This window comes from Diabrotica virgifera, chromosome 3 (genome assembly GCF_917563875.1).
Source record: "Diabrotica virgifera virgifera chromosome 3, PGI_DIABVI_V3a".
NCBI lineage: Eukaryota > Metazoa > Arthropoda > Insecta > Coleoptera > Chrysomelidae > Diabrotica > Diabrotica virgifera.
Genome location: NC_065445.1, coordinates 21,603,604 through 21,623,488, shown reverse-complemented (window position 1 = coordinate 21,623,488; position 19,885 = coordinate 21,603,604). Strand labels below are relative to the sequence as shown.

The 19,885-nt window shown below is 34.3% G+C and overlaps 1 protein-coding gene across 3 annotated transcripts in view; it reads right to left on the bottom strand.

The window, feature by feature from the left end:
- Nucleotides 1–451: 451 nt before the first annotated feature.
- LOC114325675 (histidine-rich glycoprotein-like) overlaps nt 452–19,885 on the bottom strand; it is a 54,194-nt gene continuing 34,760 nt past the window's right edge. For all 3 annotated transcript variants that reach the window (XM_028273806.2, XM_028273805.2, XM_050646361.1), the window contains exons 2-3: nt 4,175–4,366; nt 452–951 (exon numbers count right to left, since the gene is read on the bottom strand). In XM_028273806.2, the coding sequence (XP_028129607.1) occupies nt 647–951; nt 4,175–4,366 (497 nt within the window). In that variant the 3' untranslated portion in view covers nt 452–646. The remainder of the gene's footprint in view (nt 952–4,174; nt 4,367–19,885) is intronic.

Below are 19,885 nucleotides of genomic sequence, written 5' to 3'. Positions count from 1 at the left end.
TTTAAAGTTATAATCAAAAAACCAATAAAAAAATCAAATTTTTCCTTCATATTTTGACATTTTGATTATTTAAACAATGTTTTGGACCATTTTGAGTGGGAGGATAACTCAAATATTATTATTTGAGTTATTTTCAAGCAGTTTCTGAAAAAAAATTTAAGTCAACTCTCAACGTCCATCTCAAAACAGATGCGCCCTGGACTAAATATAGTCAGACCAAATGAGGACATGACTGGTTACTCATCATCCGAAGCAGAAAATAACACGCACAGGAGAGAGATAATTACATTCATAAAATGAGAAAAGGTAGAAGAAGACGTACTTACATCTGAGACGGAGCTGGTCTAAAGTCTAAACCTCAATAGTGGGTACTAGTAACTCCAATATTATAAAATTCTTGTTGTAAAATCTAAGTATTTTTGTGTGTAGTGTTAATAGTAAAATATCAGTCTTTTTATTTTACATTTTTTATTTACATAATTTTAATAACAATAATTAATAAAATCACAACAAATACGATAGATCCTTGTTATATTCAGTCCAACAAAAAACAATCAAACATAAATAAACAACACCAGAGACAATACTTCCACAACGCTTCCCTTCGCAGGAATCCGTTGGGAGATAGTTCTTTCTAATCAGTTCCTTAATGCTTTTTACCACCGCCACCTCCACCACCACCGCCTCCGTGACCGCTGGCGAATCCGTACTCCTTTCCACCCTTGTGAGCCCCTTTCTTTCCATAGTCAGAATGATGAGAGTGATGGCTTTCGTGACCTCCATGTCCCTTATGGCCTTTATGGTCTTCGTCGTAATGACCTTTGTCGGAGTGACCCTTCTTGCCGTGGTGGTCGTCGTGGTGACCACTCTTATGCGAGCCGCCTTTCTTGTGGTGTCCGGCTTTGCCTCCGTGGTGACCGTGGTGATCTCCATGTTTTTCGTGATGACCACCTAGAAAAAAGTAGTTAAATATAACTTTTATTACGGAACGGATTGTTGAAAGTTGAGAATATTGTTCATTAAGGTACAAGTATTGTAAGGAGTCTAAATCAGCCAACAAGAATTACATAATGTATTATCAAAAACACCCGTATATCAACCGAGGTCAAGAAAGTTGCTGCAAAAATGATAGCATCGAACTAAGGGATAAATTAAAAGGAGGAAATTGCTGACTAAGCGATGCCTCAAAAAGGTCAGCTATGGATCAGGGGTCCTTGGAAAACATGCAATTATAATAACTGTTACAGCCTAGGTCCATATCCTATGGCCTAGGTCTCCACCGTCTTAAAATTTTTCGGTCATATTGCAAGAAGAAGTGATGATAATCTTGAGAGACTTATAATTTCGGGAAACGTTGAAGGGCGCAGAAGTAGAGGTCGCTCACCTACTCGATGGACGGATCAAGTACATAAAGCCAGTGGAAAAACATTCTCTGAATCCATGAGGGAAGCTCAGGACAGAAGCCGTAGGAAAGAGTTAGTTGCTCGTATTATAGGGAATCACGACACTCGGCAATGAGGAAACGACTGAGGAGAAGGAGGTGCATATACAATTTTGTTCCAGGCTGAAGTTTTTGCTTTAGTGTCCTGTATTAATGAGATTATAGATGAAGAGCCCAAAGCAAAGAGTCAACATTTAAACAGATTATCAAGGGGCTATTCTGGTAGTAAAAAACGCACTCACCAAATCAAAACTGGTGAGCAACTGCAAAGATCTCCTCAATAACCTGGCAGAAGACAGTAAAGTGTCTTTAATATGAGTGCAAGGTCATCAAAAGGTGTATGGGAATGAACGAGCAGATCTGTTGGCAAAGCAAGGCTCGAGAGAAACCTTTATAGGTACAAAACCTTTCTGTGACATCACTAAAGAAGCAACGAAAAACGAGGTTCAGAAAGGGCTGATAAGGAATCATCAAAAGAAATGGAGAGCCACTCAAGAGCAAATTCAGACATAAAAATAATTAAAAATATTGATATAAACTCTCAAACAATTTGATGAACCTCAAGAAATGAGAGATCAAAACGGTCACTGAACTGGTGACTGAATATTGCCGTTTAAGAAACCACCGATACAAACTAAGTAAGGTAAATATACCATGGTACAGAAAGTGCGAAATGGAAGAACAGACTGCCATACACTTCCTACACTATTACAATATACTTAGTGATCTGGGGTGTATGGTTCTCAGGTCAACTGAGAACCAGAAGGGATCCTAAAACTACACAGCCCAACAAAAAAACATTTTTGTCTTGCTGCCGAAAAAAAATGAACTGATTTTAGTTAATTCATCTGTGCTGGTTCCAAAAATACAAACCTTTTCTTTGTATCAGCTCTAGTTTTCGAGATAATATAACATACTGATCAAATACTTAAATATTCTTACATTTCTGTATATTCCACCACTATAATTGCAATATGTTTATAAACAAACTTAACAAATTCTAAGACAAATGGGCAAATGAACAAAAGGGCCTATTTTGGTGTTCATTTAGGAGATCAAGATAAATCCTGAGCTTCACATGTAGTGTGCAAAATTTGTATTGAAAACTTGCGACAGTGGACGAAAGGACAACGAAAATATTTAAATTTGGTTTTCCAATGGTATGGAGGGAACCAAAAAATCATTTTGACGATTGCTATTTCTGTCTTGTGAATATAAAGGACATTAATCGTAACAATCGACATACGTGAACATATCCTAACTTGGATTCAGCAATAAGACCAATTCCACATCAGCTTGAGCAGATAGCCATTCCAATATTTAGCAGTCTACCTATGTTACCAGAGGATAATGCCGAAACGTTATTTGGCGAACTGCAGACTAATAGATTTGAGGAAGACGACAGTGATTTTAAAGGGGATTCAATACGTCCTGAGCGCTTTACTCAGGAAGAGCTAAGAGATCTTATCAGAAATTTGAACCTTCCAAAGGATTCTTCCGAGTTGCCTACGTCCAGACTAAAAGAAAAGAATGTTCTTCACCCAGACACCAAAATTACATACTACCGTAATAGAGATAAAAGATCTTTTGCCTTTGTTTCTCAGCAAGATGATATGATTTTTTAAAGGACTGTTAGAAAAAATGGGTGTATCGGGGTATATACCAGATCACTGGCGTCTTTTTATCGACAGTTCTAAACGAAGTTTAAAGTGTGTCCTTCTACATAATGGCAACAAATATGGAAGTATACCAATTGGGCATTAGAGTGGAATAAATGCTCAACAATTTTAACAAACACGGTTGTCATATGAGTATTAAAATTCATTACCTCCACAGCCACTTACACCGTTTCCCAGAAAATCTTTACCAAGATATCAAAAAGATGGAAGAGGGGTATCAGGAAGATGGGGCTATCACATGATGGCCGATTACTGCTGGAGTCTTCAAAGGGACCGTCCTTTTAAAGCATTTGCAAGAAAATCATATAAAAGGAAGTTTTTAGGTGACGCCGAACAACACATTTTTGTTGCGACGCTGCCTGTTAGGTTAGATGAAAAGTTAAGTTTTTTTGGCAGATATGTGTGATGATTTTTGTAAGTACATTATTGTACAATAAATATCTTACTTTTTATTCGTATTTGGTTTATTTCATGGGTAGCAGCACTATGTAGGTGGTGCTGCGTTAAATTACCCTATATGTTATAAATGTGATCTGTTGTCGCATTTTCTGAAAACGATCTGATGGAATAAATCTGGTGGCATTTTTGGATTCAGCAGACCCAAATTACCTAGAAACAGTAAAAAAATTTCCGGCAGCAAACTGTGTGTTTACCAGTGCTACCAATAAGAAAACTTTTTGCCTTTTGACAGGCTATGATACAAAGGCCTTACTTACTAAGTGCCAGAGAATAACTTGCCTGATCTAGGAGGAAAAAGAAGAAGGAGGAGGATGCTGAGCTACCGTTCGTGGGGAACCGACCGACACTTTTCAGTTTACAAAATATAGAAATAAAGAGAACAAAATAATTCGGTAGCTTCGGAAGAACCAACTGTTTCTAAACGATGCGATATCGCCTTGATGCTATAGCCTTGAGTAATATCAGATCTGTCGAAGTACTAAGGACTTGTATATTAGCAATTTAAAAACCAATGCAATAAATCACTCGGTAGCAGTACAATCCCTGTCAAACAAATGGTTAAACAATTCACAGAGATAAAAACATAATGAATTACCTTTATGGTAGTCGTCGTAAAATTTGTGTTCTTTATGATAATCGTCTTTGTGTGACTTATGATGGTAACCTGTGGTCTTTTGTCCCTTCTTGTGGCCCTTCTTCTCGCCAAACTTTCCGCCTTTATGACTTTTGCCAGAGGCATGATGCTCACCATGGTGGCCACCTTCATCGTGATGGTGTTTGTGGTGACCTACAAAACATAATTTAACAAATTTAATAAATAAGAAAGTATTAAGAATTTGGATAAAAATTATTCCGGATTAGATAAAATAAGAATTAGTAGGGGTGACAGCAGGGTTTTGTATTATCGCAACATTACATAATGTCTATTCGAAAAAATCTTACTTTTTTTAATTGTACCTAATGATTTCCTGCAATATTTTTTAAGTGGGTTGTTTAAAACACGTGAATTAGGGATGAGAAAAACCTACCGGTTTTTTTACTCAGCAATAATCGGTTTTTCCCGTTGTTTTTTGTCCGGTTATAACCGGTTTTTATTTTTAAAATAATAACCGGTAAAAAACCGAATAAATAAAAAACAAAACGTTTCATTCAGGAAAAAGTGTTGTAAATCAAATTTTTTGGGGGAAACTGTGTTATTTCGAATCACAACGTCGTTTTTTAGTTGTTATTTTCTTTAAACAAAAATTTTCTTATATTACTCTAGCCCAGTTGTAACAGGTAAAATACTGACACACAAATTGAATGTAGGTATACTACCTAAAATAAAAAAATTATTAGAGAATAAACCAAGTAAATAAGTATTTTGTAATTGATGGAATTAAAATACTCTACTGTAAAATATTAATATTTTAACTACGGTTTAGAATAAGATGTGCCATATATTCTTTCGATGGTATCGATATCGATAATATTGATATCGATTCGAATGAAGTATCGCAAGCTAAAGTGCAATGTAAATGTAACATTGTAGAGGGGTAGAGGTAATGGATTATGACAAGAGCTGTGAGTCAGGCCGATATAGTGCACAAGTTTACGCGTTATTTACAAAGTCTTTTGTAATAATCCATTACCTCTAACCTATTGGTTATTAGATATTGATTAGAAAAACCGAACACCAGTTTTTGGAATAACCGGTTTTTTGACCGGTTATAACCGCCAGGTAAAACCGTAAGGAAAAAAACCGGTATAACCGAAAACCGGTGTTTTGTTGTCAAAAACCGCCATCCCTAACGTGAATACAAGTATACACCTGGATCCCGCGTACCAAAAAAAAGTTCATTAATAGTAAGCTGAAAATTTGTTAATAGCTTAACGGTGTCTAGTCGGACAAACTTTGATGTATGGGAACACTGGAACAGGGGAAGTTTTAATCATGGAACAGGTAAAAAATTTGGAATGTCAGACTACGAAAACGTTCCATGTATTTTGTGGGACAGAACTTCCAATTGCTTTGTTACCATTTCATTAAACTCTCATGCAAAAATCCGACTGGTGTTTATCACCAACTGGGCATTTTAATGAGTGGAACATGTCAATTATATTGGTGATAAATAGCAGTCTGATTTTTGCATGAGAGTTTAATGAAACGGTAACAATTCAATTGGAAGTTCTGTCCGACAAAATACATGGAACGTTTTCGTAGTCAGACGTTCCAAACTGTTAACTTGTTCCACGATTAAAATTTTCTTGTTCCAGTGTTCCCGTACATCAAGGTTTGTCCGACTAGATACCGTTAAGCTATAAACAAATTTTCAGCTTGCAATTAATCAACTTTTTTTTGATACGCGGGATCCAGGCCTAGTAGTATAAACTTATAAAACGTAAAAAAATATTTCCCTCTTTCAAATTGTTAGATATAAATGATTCTAACGCCAACGCCATAATAATCGATGCAAAAACTTTCTCCCTTATGCTATTATTATTACAATGCACTCTAAAATCTGATAAAGTGTCAGCTGACGCAAAAGCAGCCAGTGTCGTGTGACCTTAACAGGTCGTGTGCGTTTTATTGTTGTTCACAGTTTAAAATACACACGTTTTTAGATCTACATTTTAGCATTAACTCTAAATTTAATCGGTAGTTATCATTACTGTTGTCAAAGAATCTACAATCAACCACTAAAATAATAAAATGATGTAGAAACATATTTTCATATTACTATTTTTTCTAATAATAGCAAACTTTGATGAAATATTTGTTGAGTTTGATTTTTTAGCTCTCCTGTAGGTATTTAGGTACTCTGGTTTCAAAAATATAATCGGTTTTTCTGTATCAAATCAAATTTTTCTCTGCCCCAAAATCTAGCATGGATCACTTGAAGCACTTCTTCTTCTTCTTCTTCTTATTCAGCCTGTTTGCATCCACTCCTGGACAAAGGCCTCCCCATGAGTTCTTCACTCTTCTCTGTTTTGTGCTATTTGGTGCCAGTTTCTTCCCATTTTTGCCTTGATCTCATCTAGCCGTCGTCTTTAAGCACTATTACTCTCCTATTGCCTGGCCTTAACATTCTCGGATAGATGGAATTTGATCAGCAGGTTTGAATGATTTAGTACAAGATTTAGGGCTATCCAAAAAAGCTTCAGACATCTTAGCATTAAGACTGCGTGAGAGAAACTTGCTTAAAAAGGGACTAATATAACCTATTTTCTATCAAGGAAAAATGTATTTCTACAATCCTTTCGAAGTTATGGTGTATTTGTGTGTTGCCAGAATGTTCGTGGCTTAATCATGGACCTTGAACGCAGCTTGGCTTACTGGAAGAGTTAGTAATTTCAGCCTGTAATGCAAAGGTGTGGTCAATGGTTATCGATAGCTCAAAGTAAAACTTATTTAAGAAATTTATTTAGTTCAGTCCCATAGGAAATTCAGTTCGTTTGAGTGACAAATATAAAGACATAAACAGAGTTGATCTGTTGCAATGTCACATGCATCAATGGGTCATTTGTGTCGACTTTAAAATCAACTGCTTCTTCCTTGGACAGCAAAGCGAAAAGCAAATTACTCATCGGCTGCTAAGATCTGATCTGAAACCTTATTCTTCTTCTTCTTCTTCTTCTTGACGGGCTTTACAACTCGAGCTGAGTCCTCGCCGCATCCGTTACAGTCCTCCAACATCTACGAGCTTCCATTTCCATCATCCATCATCATCATCCTTCCATCGTATTGATAACCGATAAAAAAGAAGAATTATTTGAAATTATGAAAGAACTGGACATGAAGCTGGAAAGATAGGCCTTAATATGAATTACAGCAATACCAAAATCATAACAAATACAGATGAGGACATCACAATGAAGATCGGACAAGATGAAATAGAACAAGTTCACGATTATATATATTTGGGTCAAATTATAAAACTTGACAAGGAAAACCAAACAGCACAGATTAAAAGAGACTGGCATGGGCGGCATTTGGAAAACTAAGCTACATCGTTTAAAACAAAAGATATCCACAACCTAGACCAGGGTATTAAATCAATGCGTTGTTCCCTGTTCTCATTTACGGTTCCCAAACGTGGACGTTTACGAAAGCAAACATGGACAAGATCATAAAAACGCAAGGAGAAATGGAATGGCAAATTTTGCACATAAGACTAATGGATAAAAAGAGAAACGAGTGGATAAGAGAGAAAACCAAAGTTAGGGATGTTAGACAAAAAGTTGCAAAGTTGAAATAGAGACTTGCCGGACACACTATAAGCCAAAAAGAAGACCGATGGAACAAAATTCTCATGACCGATGGAACAAAATTCTCATAAATTGGAGACCATGGAAATATAAATGAAGCAGAGGAAGGCCACAAATGAGATGGGCAGATGATGTTAAGAAGCACGTGGGCTCTAGGTGGATAACTGTAGCGACACACATAGAAGAATGGAAAAGGATTGGGGTGGCCTATGTCCAAAGATGGACCGAAGAAGGCTAATTAGATAGATAGATAGATCATCATCCTTCTATATATTTCTGGGACTAGTAAACCGGTCCAGTAGAGTAAGACTTCTGCCTTCTGGTCTCTCAAAAAACACTGTCTTTAACACTCTGTCATCCTCTGCTCTTACCATATGACCTGCCATCGTATCCACTTAGCTTCTATAAATCTGACGATGTTTTCAGTACCATACAGGGTCACCAATTCAGCATTACGGCGCCTCCTCCACTCTCATGACAATTTACCTCTTTGAGGGCCAAATATCATTCTGAGAACCTTCCTTTGAGTTACTAGCAGGCAAATAAAAAGGGAACATTGGCAGAGTTTCTCAAAACAGATAGAACACGACTTCTACGGAACACAAAAAGAAGTATGGAGAATGATCAGATGGCAAAGAAAGGAGATGAACGAATTAATAAAAGCGAAACACATTCAGAAGGAAACATGGGCAGACTACTTTCGATCTCTACTTGCTAAAGGCGACGATAAGAACCGCCAACACCTGAAGTTACGACAAACGAAGAAATAAACATCGAGGAGGGAGAAGTAAAGGAAGCATTAAGGAAATTAAAAAATAGAAAATCTCCAGGAGAGGACAGAATATCGAACGAACTCCTAAAGTACGGAGGACAAGATATAGCTAAACAACTATTACAACTAATACAAAAAATAATAGAACAAAACAGAATACCACAAGAATGGAGATCAAGCATCCTAATACCTCTCTTCAAAAAAGGAGACAAATCAGACCCGGAGAATTACAGAGGGATTAACTTATTAAACACAACATTAAAATTAACAACAAAAGTGATAACAAACAAATTCAATGAAATTATAACATTACCAGAAGAACAACAAGGTTTTAGGTCGGGAAGGTCATGCACTGACGCTATATTTATAATGAGGCAAGTTCAAGAGAAATCGTTGGAATACAACAAACCGGCATATTTACGTTTCGTGGACCTTAAGAAAGCATTTGACAGAGTCACATTAAAGGACGTTATCCACTTGTTATACTAGAGAGAGGTACCTCTGGAAATAATTAAACCGATAGAAAACATCTACCAGAACAACACAATAGAAGTGGAAGATGAACTAACTGACCCAATTGAAGCCGGCAATGGGATAAGACAGGGGATTCCTTGAGTCCTATATTGTTCAACCTGATCATGGACTAAATAATAAAAAAAGTAAGAACTAAAAAAGGATACCAAATGGGAGAAAAACAACTTAATATAATCTGCTATGCGGACGATGCAATACTAATCTCTCAAAGTGAAGATGATTTACAACGTATGCTGCACCAATTCAACATAATCGCCAGAAAATTTAACATGTTAATTTCCTCAAAAAAGACAAAATGCAGGTTATAACAGCAGATCCAATAAGATGTAAATTGGAGCTGAAAGGTCAGATAATAGAACAAGTGATGGAGTTTAAATACCTAGGCATCACACTATCTAGCTACGGAAGAATAGAACCAGAAGTGGAAGATCAAGTGAATAGAGCAAACAGAGCCACAGGTTGCCTGAATGGTACAATATGGAGAAATAAAACTATCGGAAAAGAAATGAAAGGCAGAATTTACAAAACAGTCATCCGACCAATAATGACATACGCGGCAGAAACACGACCCGACAGAGAGGACAAAAAGATGGCTCGAAACAGCGGAGATGAAAACCCTTCGAAAAATCGATGGTAAGACTCTATGGGACAGAACTAGAAGAACAGGTATACGACGGAGATGCAAGGTGGATAACATTAAGTAAGTAAGAAACAGAAGAATAGAATGGAATGACCACATAATCCGAATGACAACAAATAAGGTAGTCAGGACAGCGAGAGACAATTCCCCAATAGGAAGACGAACAGTGGGAAGACCACGAAAACGATGGAACGACAACTTACTAGAGGCACATTGAAAAAACAGACAGAGTCATGTCTATACAAAAAGAAGAAGAAGAGTTACTAGCAGCTTATTTATTTCCTATAGGGCTTGTCATCGATTGTCATTTGTTTCGAGCTTCTGTCATGTGTCACATAATATTAATATATCTACGTCATACGTCTTTGGTTTATATTATTGTATATACCAATAACGTATGTCGTAGATATATTAATATTATGTGACACATGACAGAAGCTCGAAACAAATGACTGTGAATGAAAAGCCCTATTGATACAGAGTGATCTAAATTCTAAATGATCTGAAAATATCAAAATGATCAAAATTGTACAGAAAATTAAGTTTCCACCTCCAAATTTACAATTGGGAATCATTAAAAAATTCATTCAAATTTTGCCAATCGAAGGAAACTATTTCAAGTACTTCATTTCTGCATTTGCAAAAACCAAGGCTTTCAAAAACACTGTTAAATACTTTCTTACATATATACGAGCACAGAATTTCTTTGAAATTGTCCGGAGAGAAAGAATTGCCTTCCTTCTAAACAAATATCGCACATCCCTTGTAAAATTAGATAGAAAATATAAAATAACTTTTGTTGTGTACTACAAAGCTAACTATTAAAAATTTCATATAGCTGTAGAGACGGTCTCGCATTGTTTTCATTATACTGTAGTTTGTCCACCTTAGAAAAAGTTATTAAAGGAGTTTCTGCTCACAATGTTTTATTTATAAAATACGACGCTTCTCTAAGCTTCGACTTCGAAAAAAATATAAAAGAAATAAACTACGTCAATTCTTTTTGTTGAATGCTCAGGGGTGGTGCGTGACTTTCAGACAATTAAAAATGTATATAACCGTAGGAGAAAATAATGACAATACGAAATTATTTATAAAGTTTATATTAGGTTTGTTCTAGCATCAGTTTCAAACGGTTTGAAATCATCAGCGAATAGTGGACCAGGGCGAGTAGAGGGGATAGCACTGGTGACTGTATTATGTTCTCTCACTGACCAACTGTTTGCTGACGGGTTCTGACTAGTTTGACTGTTTGCTAGAACAAACCTAATATTAATCTGGTTTATAAATACCACGGGCTTTTATATCAGATTAAACAGCTACTACTACTACTACTATTACTATTATACAATCGGTTTACAGCGTTCTTCGATGCCTTCTGACTCCTAACCGCCATTCTTCTCTGTTTAACCATAGATCTGGAGGGATTTCCGTTTCCTCTAGTTCTTGTTCAATTCCCTCCCTCCAGTTACTTCTCGGTCTTCTTCTTTTCCTTCTCCCTTGTGGTGTCCACGTCAAAATCTGTTCAGGGATCCTGTCACCTGACATTCTCTGTAGGTATATGGATGTAACATATTAGTTGTTTTGTTTTTATGTCATCAATTATTGTATGTGTGACTCCCATCATTTTCAAATTAAATATCTTGTAAGAAAAATTCAAATACAGTCGAAAGCAAAAAGAAAACGGAACGTTAAATATAGAATGGAAAATTTCGTTGCTGTTTTCTTTTACTTGCTTTTTCTTTTTGGTTCAGCTACAGACTATGTAGATCATTGGCTATTTCTGACATTGAATACTCTGGCCCTTTTCTGCTTTTCGATTCATTCGTTTATGTGGGATAATAAAAAAGTTAGGTACTTTAACAACTAGCCATGTAATTCATCAATACAGGGTGTTTCTAAATAGGTGCGACAAACTGCATGAAAAAATATTGACCATTTGCTTTATAAACATATGTCCGCAAATGCTTTTTTTCCGAGATACGGGATGTTGAATTTTTTCTTACAAACTAACGATTTATTTATATCTCTAAAACCGGTTGAGATATGCAAATGAAATTTGGTAGGTTTTAAGAGGTAGTTATTGCGCATTTTTTGGCACACAATTAAGAATTTTATATTCACCATTGGGGTGCATACGGGTAATATGACCCGTATACACGCCAATGGTGAATAGAAAATTTTTAATTGTATGTCAAAAAATGCATAATAGCTACGTCTTGAGACCTACTAAATTTTATTTGCCTATCTCAACCGGTTTTATAGCTATAAATAAATAGTCAGTTTATAAGAAAAAATGCAACATCCCGTATCTCGAAAACAAACAATTTGCAGACATATGTTATGAAGCAAATGGTCATTATTTTTTCATGCCCAGTTACCCCTTAAAGTTTGTCGCACTTATTTAGAAACACCCTGTATTGATGAATAACATGGCTAGTTGTTAAAGTACCTAACTTTTTTATTATCCCACATAAACGAATGAATCGAAAATCAAAATTTTAAGAAAGTCTAAGGCTACAATTAAGTTTTAATTTCAATATTTTATATATACTAGAATATTCCACAGGGTGTTCCAAACTTTGAGGAAAAAACAGACTATCATTGTTACACCCGGTATACATTGACACTTACCTATTTAGCAATAATATTATTACATCGATATTCTTGAAGAACAAAGACATAATATATTAAAAAAATCACTCAAATCGGAAAATAGGTTTAGGATATAAGAGACATCAAAAATGTCCCATTTTTAAGGTGGTACGTCAATTTTGATGCTTAGTGTATAATTATGGGAATAAAGACCGGGTAATTTAAAGGGTTTTTTATTTATAATAATTATCATACTTTACCTTCTCGTGGCAAAAAATCTCTATCTGTTATTTAGAGAGTGCTTATCTTAAAATATACAAAAATATGTTTAAACATCGTAGATTTTGAATGGATATAGGTCTGGATTCCGCGTATGAAAAAAAAAAGTTGATAAATAGCAAGCTGAAAATTTGTTAATACCTTAAGGGTGTCTAGTCGGACAAACTTTGATATATGGGAACACTGGAACAAGGGAAGTTTTAATTGCGGAACAGGTTAAAAATTTGGAAGATCACGAAAACGGCACATGTATTTTGTCCGACAGAACAGACTTAAACTCTACGAGCAGAGATTAAACTCTCATGCAAAAATCAGACTGCTATTTATCACCAAATGGGCGTTTTAATGAGTGGAACATGTAGAATATTTCAAATGACAGGAATTATGACAGGTGATAAATAGCAGTCTGATTTTTGCATAGGAGTTTAATCTCTGTTCGGAGAGTTTAAGTCTGTTCTGTCGGACAAAATAAATGTTCCATTCTCGTGGTATGACCGTTCCAAATTTTTAACCTGTTCCACAATTAAAACTGCCCCTGTTCCAGTGTTCCCATATATCAAAGTTTATCCGACTAGACACCCTTAATCAACTTTTTTTTCATACGCGAGATCCAGACCTAATATACTTATCTTATGAATTCAATAAAAAAGGTACAATAAAACCAAGTCCTTAAATAATGTCCACGAAAAGTAACAGTATATATATTTAATCTTACTTTCATTTATATTTCATAGCATTTGCCTTTTTTTTGAGGGCGACTATGCCCAAAAGAAAATCGAGACAAAGAAAATAAAGTGTTCTTTATAAATGATGAATTAACTCAGAACATCACCGCACTGTATAACTCCCAAGATTTCGAGAGGAAGCTGAATTGTGATGTTAAGTACCCGCAAAAAGTTGTAATCTCGTAAAAACGAAATAAATTCTATTCTAGAGACAGTTCTAGAAAATATGCTACTTTTCGTGATCTAGAGATATTTTTTATTTTAAAGTTGGCTTAAGCTAAAAAAATATTTGGCTGTGCCTTTTAGATATAGCATTTGCACTAAATAAAGAAATATAACACGGATTTTTTTATAAAATTGTAATAATAATTTTGAAAATTTGCTTCTGGTTTTGCTGAAGGAGTCATCCGGAGATTAATGCAGCCACAACTGAAATCGGTGTATAACAACTAATGACGTATTCGGACGAGGCTATAAAATTTTTTTATATAGGGATTCCAAAAAAAAACTAGAAAACAAATCACAGCTACTTGTAAACTGTGGTCATCACATTTTCTGTATTGAGTCCAATGCTGAACATAGGCCTCCCGTAAATAATTCCATTGCATCCGATCTTGAACGCCCTGAATCTAGTTGTGCTGGGTGCGCTTGATTGTCGTCCAACCACCTTGTTGGATGACGGCCTCGATTACGATAAGCATCGTGCCTAGGTCTTCATGCTACAGGGTGTACCGAAAAGATTGGTCATAAATTATACCACAGATTCTGGAGTCAAAAATAGGTCGATTGAACCTAACTAACCTTAGTACAAATGTGTACATCAAAAAAGTTACAGCCCTTTGAAGTTACAAAATGAAAATTAATTTTTTTCAATATATCTAAAACTATTAGAGATTTTTTATTGAAAATGCTCATGTGGCATTCTTATGCCAGGAACATCTTAAAAAAATTATACTGAAATTTGTGCACCCCATAAAAATTTTGTGGGGGTTTTGTTCCCTTAGACCCTCCCCCCCAAAACGTTTGGGTACGTTCCAATCCAATTAAATTATTACTGTCCTACCATTAGTTAAACACAATGTTTTTAAAACATTTTTGCCTGTTAGTACATTCTCAAAAAGCCAGTTTTATCGGGATTTTTTGAATATTTGACAAGTCAATCACATATTTGTATATGATACGATTATATGATATTATATGGTATAAAAGTACGATTATAGAGACTTGGTAATATACTAATAATCTGAAAATTTATTTATAATTTACATTTCTAGGTATATTTTGAACCGTATTAAACAAGAAGCCACATCTCGATAAAAGGTGCCTTATCGAAAATATACTAAGAGGCAGAAAAGTTTTAAAACACTGTATTTAACTAATGGTGCCACAATAACAGTTTATTTGGAACGTACACAAACATTTGGGGGGTTTAGGGGAATAAAACCTCCATAAAATTTTTATGTAAACATATTAAAAAAGAAGCCGCATCTCGATAAAAGCCGCTTATCGAAAAAATACTAGGAGGCAAAAAAGTTTTAAAAATATTTTGTTTAACTAATGGTACCACAACAATTGGAACGTACACAAAAGTTTGGGGGGTTTAAGGGAACAAAATCCCATTAAATTATTATAGGGTGTACAAATTTCGCTGTTGTTTTTTTTAAGATGTTCGTGCTATAAGAATGCTAGCATCCAGTTTAATAAATCTGGTCCAAGTACACTTTCGCTCACTTAGGATCATCAGGGGCATTTCGTCAAATTAGGAAAATATCCCAGCAAAGTGCAACAATGGCAAGAAATTTTAAAAATTTGGAACTAATAAATACATATAACATACACAGGACAAAGGACAAACAAATCAAAATTTATTAAATAACTCTTGAACTCTTGAAAACTGCCGAACAAATATTTCGATATCCATATAGTCCATTGAAATGTTCCATTTACCTTGCATTTCTTAGAGGAGTCAATATTATTTTTTTAATGTGTAGGGGGTTCAGTAGAAGCTTAAGTTCAAGTTTTTGGGGTCGCCACCCTTGTCCACCGGCCGCCATATTGGAAAAAGGGGTGCACAGGGCTTTCGCGCTGTATCTCCTAAACTAACAACCCTACAGAAAATTTAATTACACATAAAATGTAGCAAATTAAATTTTATACAATTTTACGTCTATTACTTTTTATCGTCAAGTGACCAACAAAAAAGTTATAAACAAAAGTAAGAGACAATTTTGTAAGAAGTTTCCTTTTGGAGGTTATAACTTTTTTTCCGTTCACTTCACAATAAAATAACATCATAGCGATTTTGTAGAGGATTTTTCAATGAACAATTTTCACTATAAATTTGTTTAATTTTACTTATTATCTAGGTTTTACAGCGCTCCAAACTTCACCAGATTCTGTAATTCTCATAGGAATACAATAAAAACAATACTTTAATTAAAATTACGTTATGCCGACCACGAAAATCAAATTTAAGATAAATGACTACTTTTGGTCATTTTTATGTTTCTGAGGTCGCTGAATCCAAATATTAGGTCTGGATCCCGCGTATGAAAAAAAAGTTGATTAATAGCAAGCTGAAAATTTGTTAATAGCTTAAGGGTGTCTAGTCGGACAAACTTTGATATATGGGAACACTGGAACAGGGGAAGTTTTAATTGTGGAACAGGTTAAAAATTTGGAACGGTCAGACCACGAAAACGGCACGTGTATTTTGTCCGACAGAACAGACTTAAACTCTTCGAACAGAGATTAAACTCTCATGCAAAAATCAGACTGCTATGTATCACCAAATCGGCGTTTTGATGAGTGGAACATGTAGAATATTTCAAATGACAGGAATTATGACAGGTGATAAATAGCAGTCTGATTTTTGCATGAGCGTTTAATCTCTGTTCGGAGAGTTTAAGTCTGTTCTGTCGGACAAAATAAATGTGCCGTTTTCGTGGTCTGACCGTTCCAAATTTTTAACCTGTTCCACAATTAAAACTGCCCCTGTTCCAGTGTTCCCATATATCAAAGTTTATCCGACTAGACACTCTTAAGCTATTAACCAATTTTCAGCTTGTTATTAATCAACTTTTTTTTCATACGCGGGATCCAGACCTATATGAACTTTATTTTTATCTAAGGTTGGTGGAACATGATCAAAAATCAAATTTTATACAAAAATACCAAAAATCAATTTTGATGATTTTTCAAATTTACCTCGCTGTATCTTTGGTCGCTGAAAATATTTCCTTTTGAAAATTTTACTGTGTTATCGTTGAAGGATGTAGATAACAATGAAATTTGTCCAAAATGTTTAAACACATTATAAAAGGAGTCGTTAATTTTTAAACATTTTGTCATCATATTCCGTTAGTTTCATGTTTACTTAAAAAAGTTGAGTGACAAACTTTTTAATTTAAAATTTTAACCAACAACAATAAAATATAATTCATGAAGAAGTTTTTTGGAAAATTTTAAGTCAAAATATATAATAGGAAAAAAGTTATCTTACTTCATAGACAAGCGACACACCCCAAAAAACGCTTATATCTCGAGATCCTGGTCACGGTGTGGTGGATGGCTAATTTTGATCATGCATTATGACTTTGATATCAAAAATCGTTTTTTCGCTCTTCTTAAGAATTTTGCATTTTGCGGTTGCATCATTCTTCTTCTGGACGGGCGAATTTGTCCTCAAACAACTTCTTGGGCCTTTTCTATATACAGGGTGTTAGTAAATAAGTATGAAAAATTTTAAGGGCTAATTCTACATGAAAAATTAATGCCAGTTTGCTTTATAAACATATGTCCGCAAATGCTTATTTTCGGAGATACGGGGTGTTGAAATTTTTATTTCAAACTGCCAATTTATTTATTGCTCTAAGACCAACTAAGCTATGAAAATGAAATTTGGTGAGTTTTAGGAGGTAGTTATTACGAATTTTATGACATACAATTAAGAATTTTGTATTCATCATTGGCGCGCCTACGGGCAATGGCCTGAATTATTTTAAAGAACAAAATAGTACGTCACTGAGATATTTCGAATTAGAAATTATTTTTAAATTCCACGTCTAATTTATGATAAAAAACCTTTCTTGGGATATGATAAAAAAAATATTACAAATACCATTTCAACTAGGTGCACAGCTGCAAGAAATGTTTAAAATGATCTCCTTTACAGGTAACAAAAGAATTTTATATTCATCATTGGCGCGCGTACGGGTAATGGTCTGAATTTTTTGAAGAAAAAAATAGTACGCCACTGAGATATGTCAAACTAAAAATCATTTTTGAATTCCTCGTTCAATTGACTACAAAAAATCTTTCCTACCTTTTTTTCATATGCGGCGCCGTTTCTATGCAAAAAAATTAAACATCTTAACGTTTACAAAGTATTTGAACTAAGTTTCTATATGGAAACTACCTCAAATACTTGGTAAGCGTTAAGATGTTTTATTTTTTTGTATAAAAACGGCGCCTCGTATGACAAAAAGAAAAGAAAGATCTTTTGTCGTAAATTAAACGAGGAATTCAAAAATGATTTTTAGTTTGACATATCTCAGTGGCGTATTATTTTTTTCTTCAAAAAATTCAGACCATTACCCGTACGCGCGCCAATGATGAATATAAAATTCTTCTGTTATCTGTAAAGGAGATAATTTTAAACATTTCTTGCAGCTTTGCATCTAGTTGAAATCTTATTAGTAATATTTTCTGTTATTGTTCTAGTTTAGTATTATTATATTGGATAATTCTTGATGACGTATTAAGAAATGAAAAATACGCGCCAAGATGTTTTATTTTTCTGCATAAAAACGGTGTATCATATGAAAAAATGGCAAGAAAGGTTTTTTATCATAAATTAGACGTGAAATTTAAAAATAATTTTTAATTCGAAATACCTCAGTGACGTACTATTTTTTTCTTTAAAAAAATTCAGACCATTGCCCGTAGGCGCGCCAATGATAAATACAAAATTCTAAATTGTATATCAAAAAATTTGTAATAACTACCTCCTAAAACTCACCAAATTTCATTTTCATAGCTCAACTGGTCTTAGAGCAATAAATAAATTGGCAGTTTGAAATAAAAATTTCAACACCCCGTATCTCCGAAACTTAGCATTTGCGGACATATGTTTATAGAGCAAAATGGTATTAATTTTTCATGTAGAATTAGCCCTTAAAATTTTTCATACTTATTTACTAACACCCTGTATGCTTAGGGTTATAAGTTTTATAGTGGGGATAAAGATCAAAAATAGATTAATAATAGCATATAAATGTTAAATCATAATAAATTGTATGAATAAGAAATATATATAGATAGAAAAGTAAGCCTAACGTTTTGTTTTTATTGCATTCCTATGAGCATTCGAGCATCTGGTCACGTTTGGAGCGCTGTAAAACCTATATAAATAAATAAATAGAATTAAACAACCTTATAGTGGAAATTGTTCACTGAAAAACCCTCTACACAATTGATATACTGTTGTTTTATTTTAAAATGAACTGATAAAAAATTATAACCTCCAAAGGAAGCTTGTTAAAAAATTTGTACTTATTTTTGTTTATATCTTTTTTGTTGGTCACTTCACGATAGAAAGTAATAGAAACAATATTGTAGAACATTTAATTTGCTACATTTTATGTTTAATTAGATTTTCCGTAGGGTCTGTAGTTTACGAGATATAGCGCGAAACCACTTTGCACCCCATTTCCAAGATGGCGGCCGGGGGACAAGGGTGGCAACCCCAAAAACTTAAACTTAAGCTTCTACTGATATGCCCTACACATTAAAGAAATAAAATTGACTCCTCTAACAAATGCAAGGTATGGCCTAAAAAATGTAACATTTTAACCTTTAACTACACGCGCTGGCGTACTTTGTACGCCAGATATAAGAATTCTACTGGAAATATATTTAAAAATTTAATTTTTGACCTTGCTTATTTTTCTAACCTATCACTGGAATGTGCTTTACAATTTGGTTTTAGTTTCGTTATAATCGGCGTTCTGGAAAGATCGTAATTTACATTTTATTATTTGTTGTTTCCGGTGGTGGACAATATACCCCAGGATTATATTACTATAAGTCGTAATATAAGTACATATTTTAATTGTTTTTTAGTCATTATGGCAAAAAATATATTTTTCTTTGTAAACAATACTTTTTCTCCTGTAAAAAATCACATTTAAAAAATTTTTTTATTAGTAATTTTATTTATCATGGAATCCAGTTATTCCATGATTCCAGTTATAAATCCCAATTGGCTTACTGAAAAGGAACTCCAAGTATTCACTGATGCCGAATAAGGTTTATAACAAACAACTAAGTGTATTTTTTCAAAAAAAATTAAACAAATCCGATGTTTTTAAGTGTATTTTCTTGTGGCGTTCAAAGTACGCCACGCGTGTAGTTATGTTATAACTTGATGCGCGGGTAGTTAAAGGTTAATGGCCTAATAAACTTTTGTAAAAATTAATGTTGTTGTTATTGTGATTATTGATCTACCAAAAA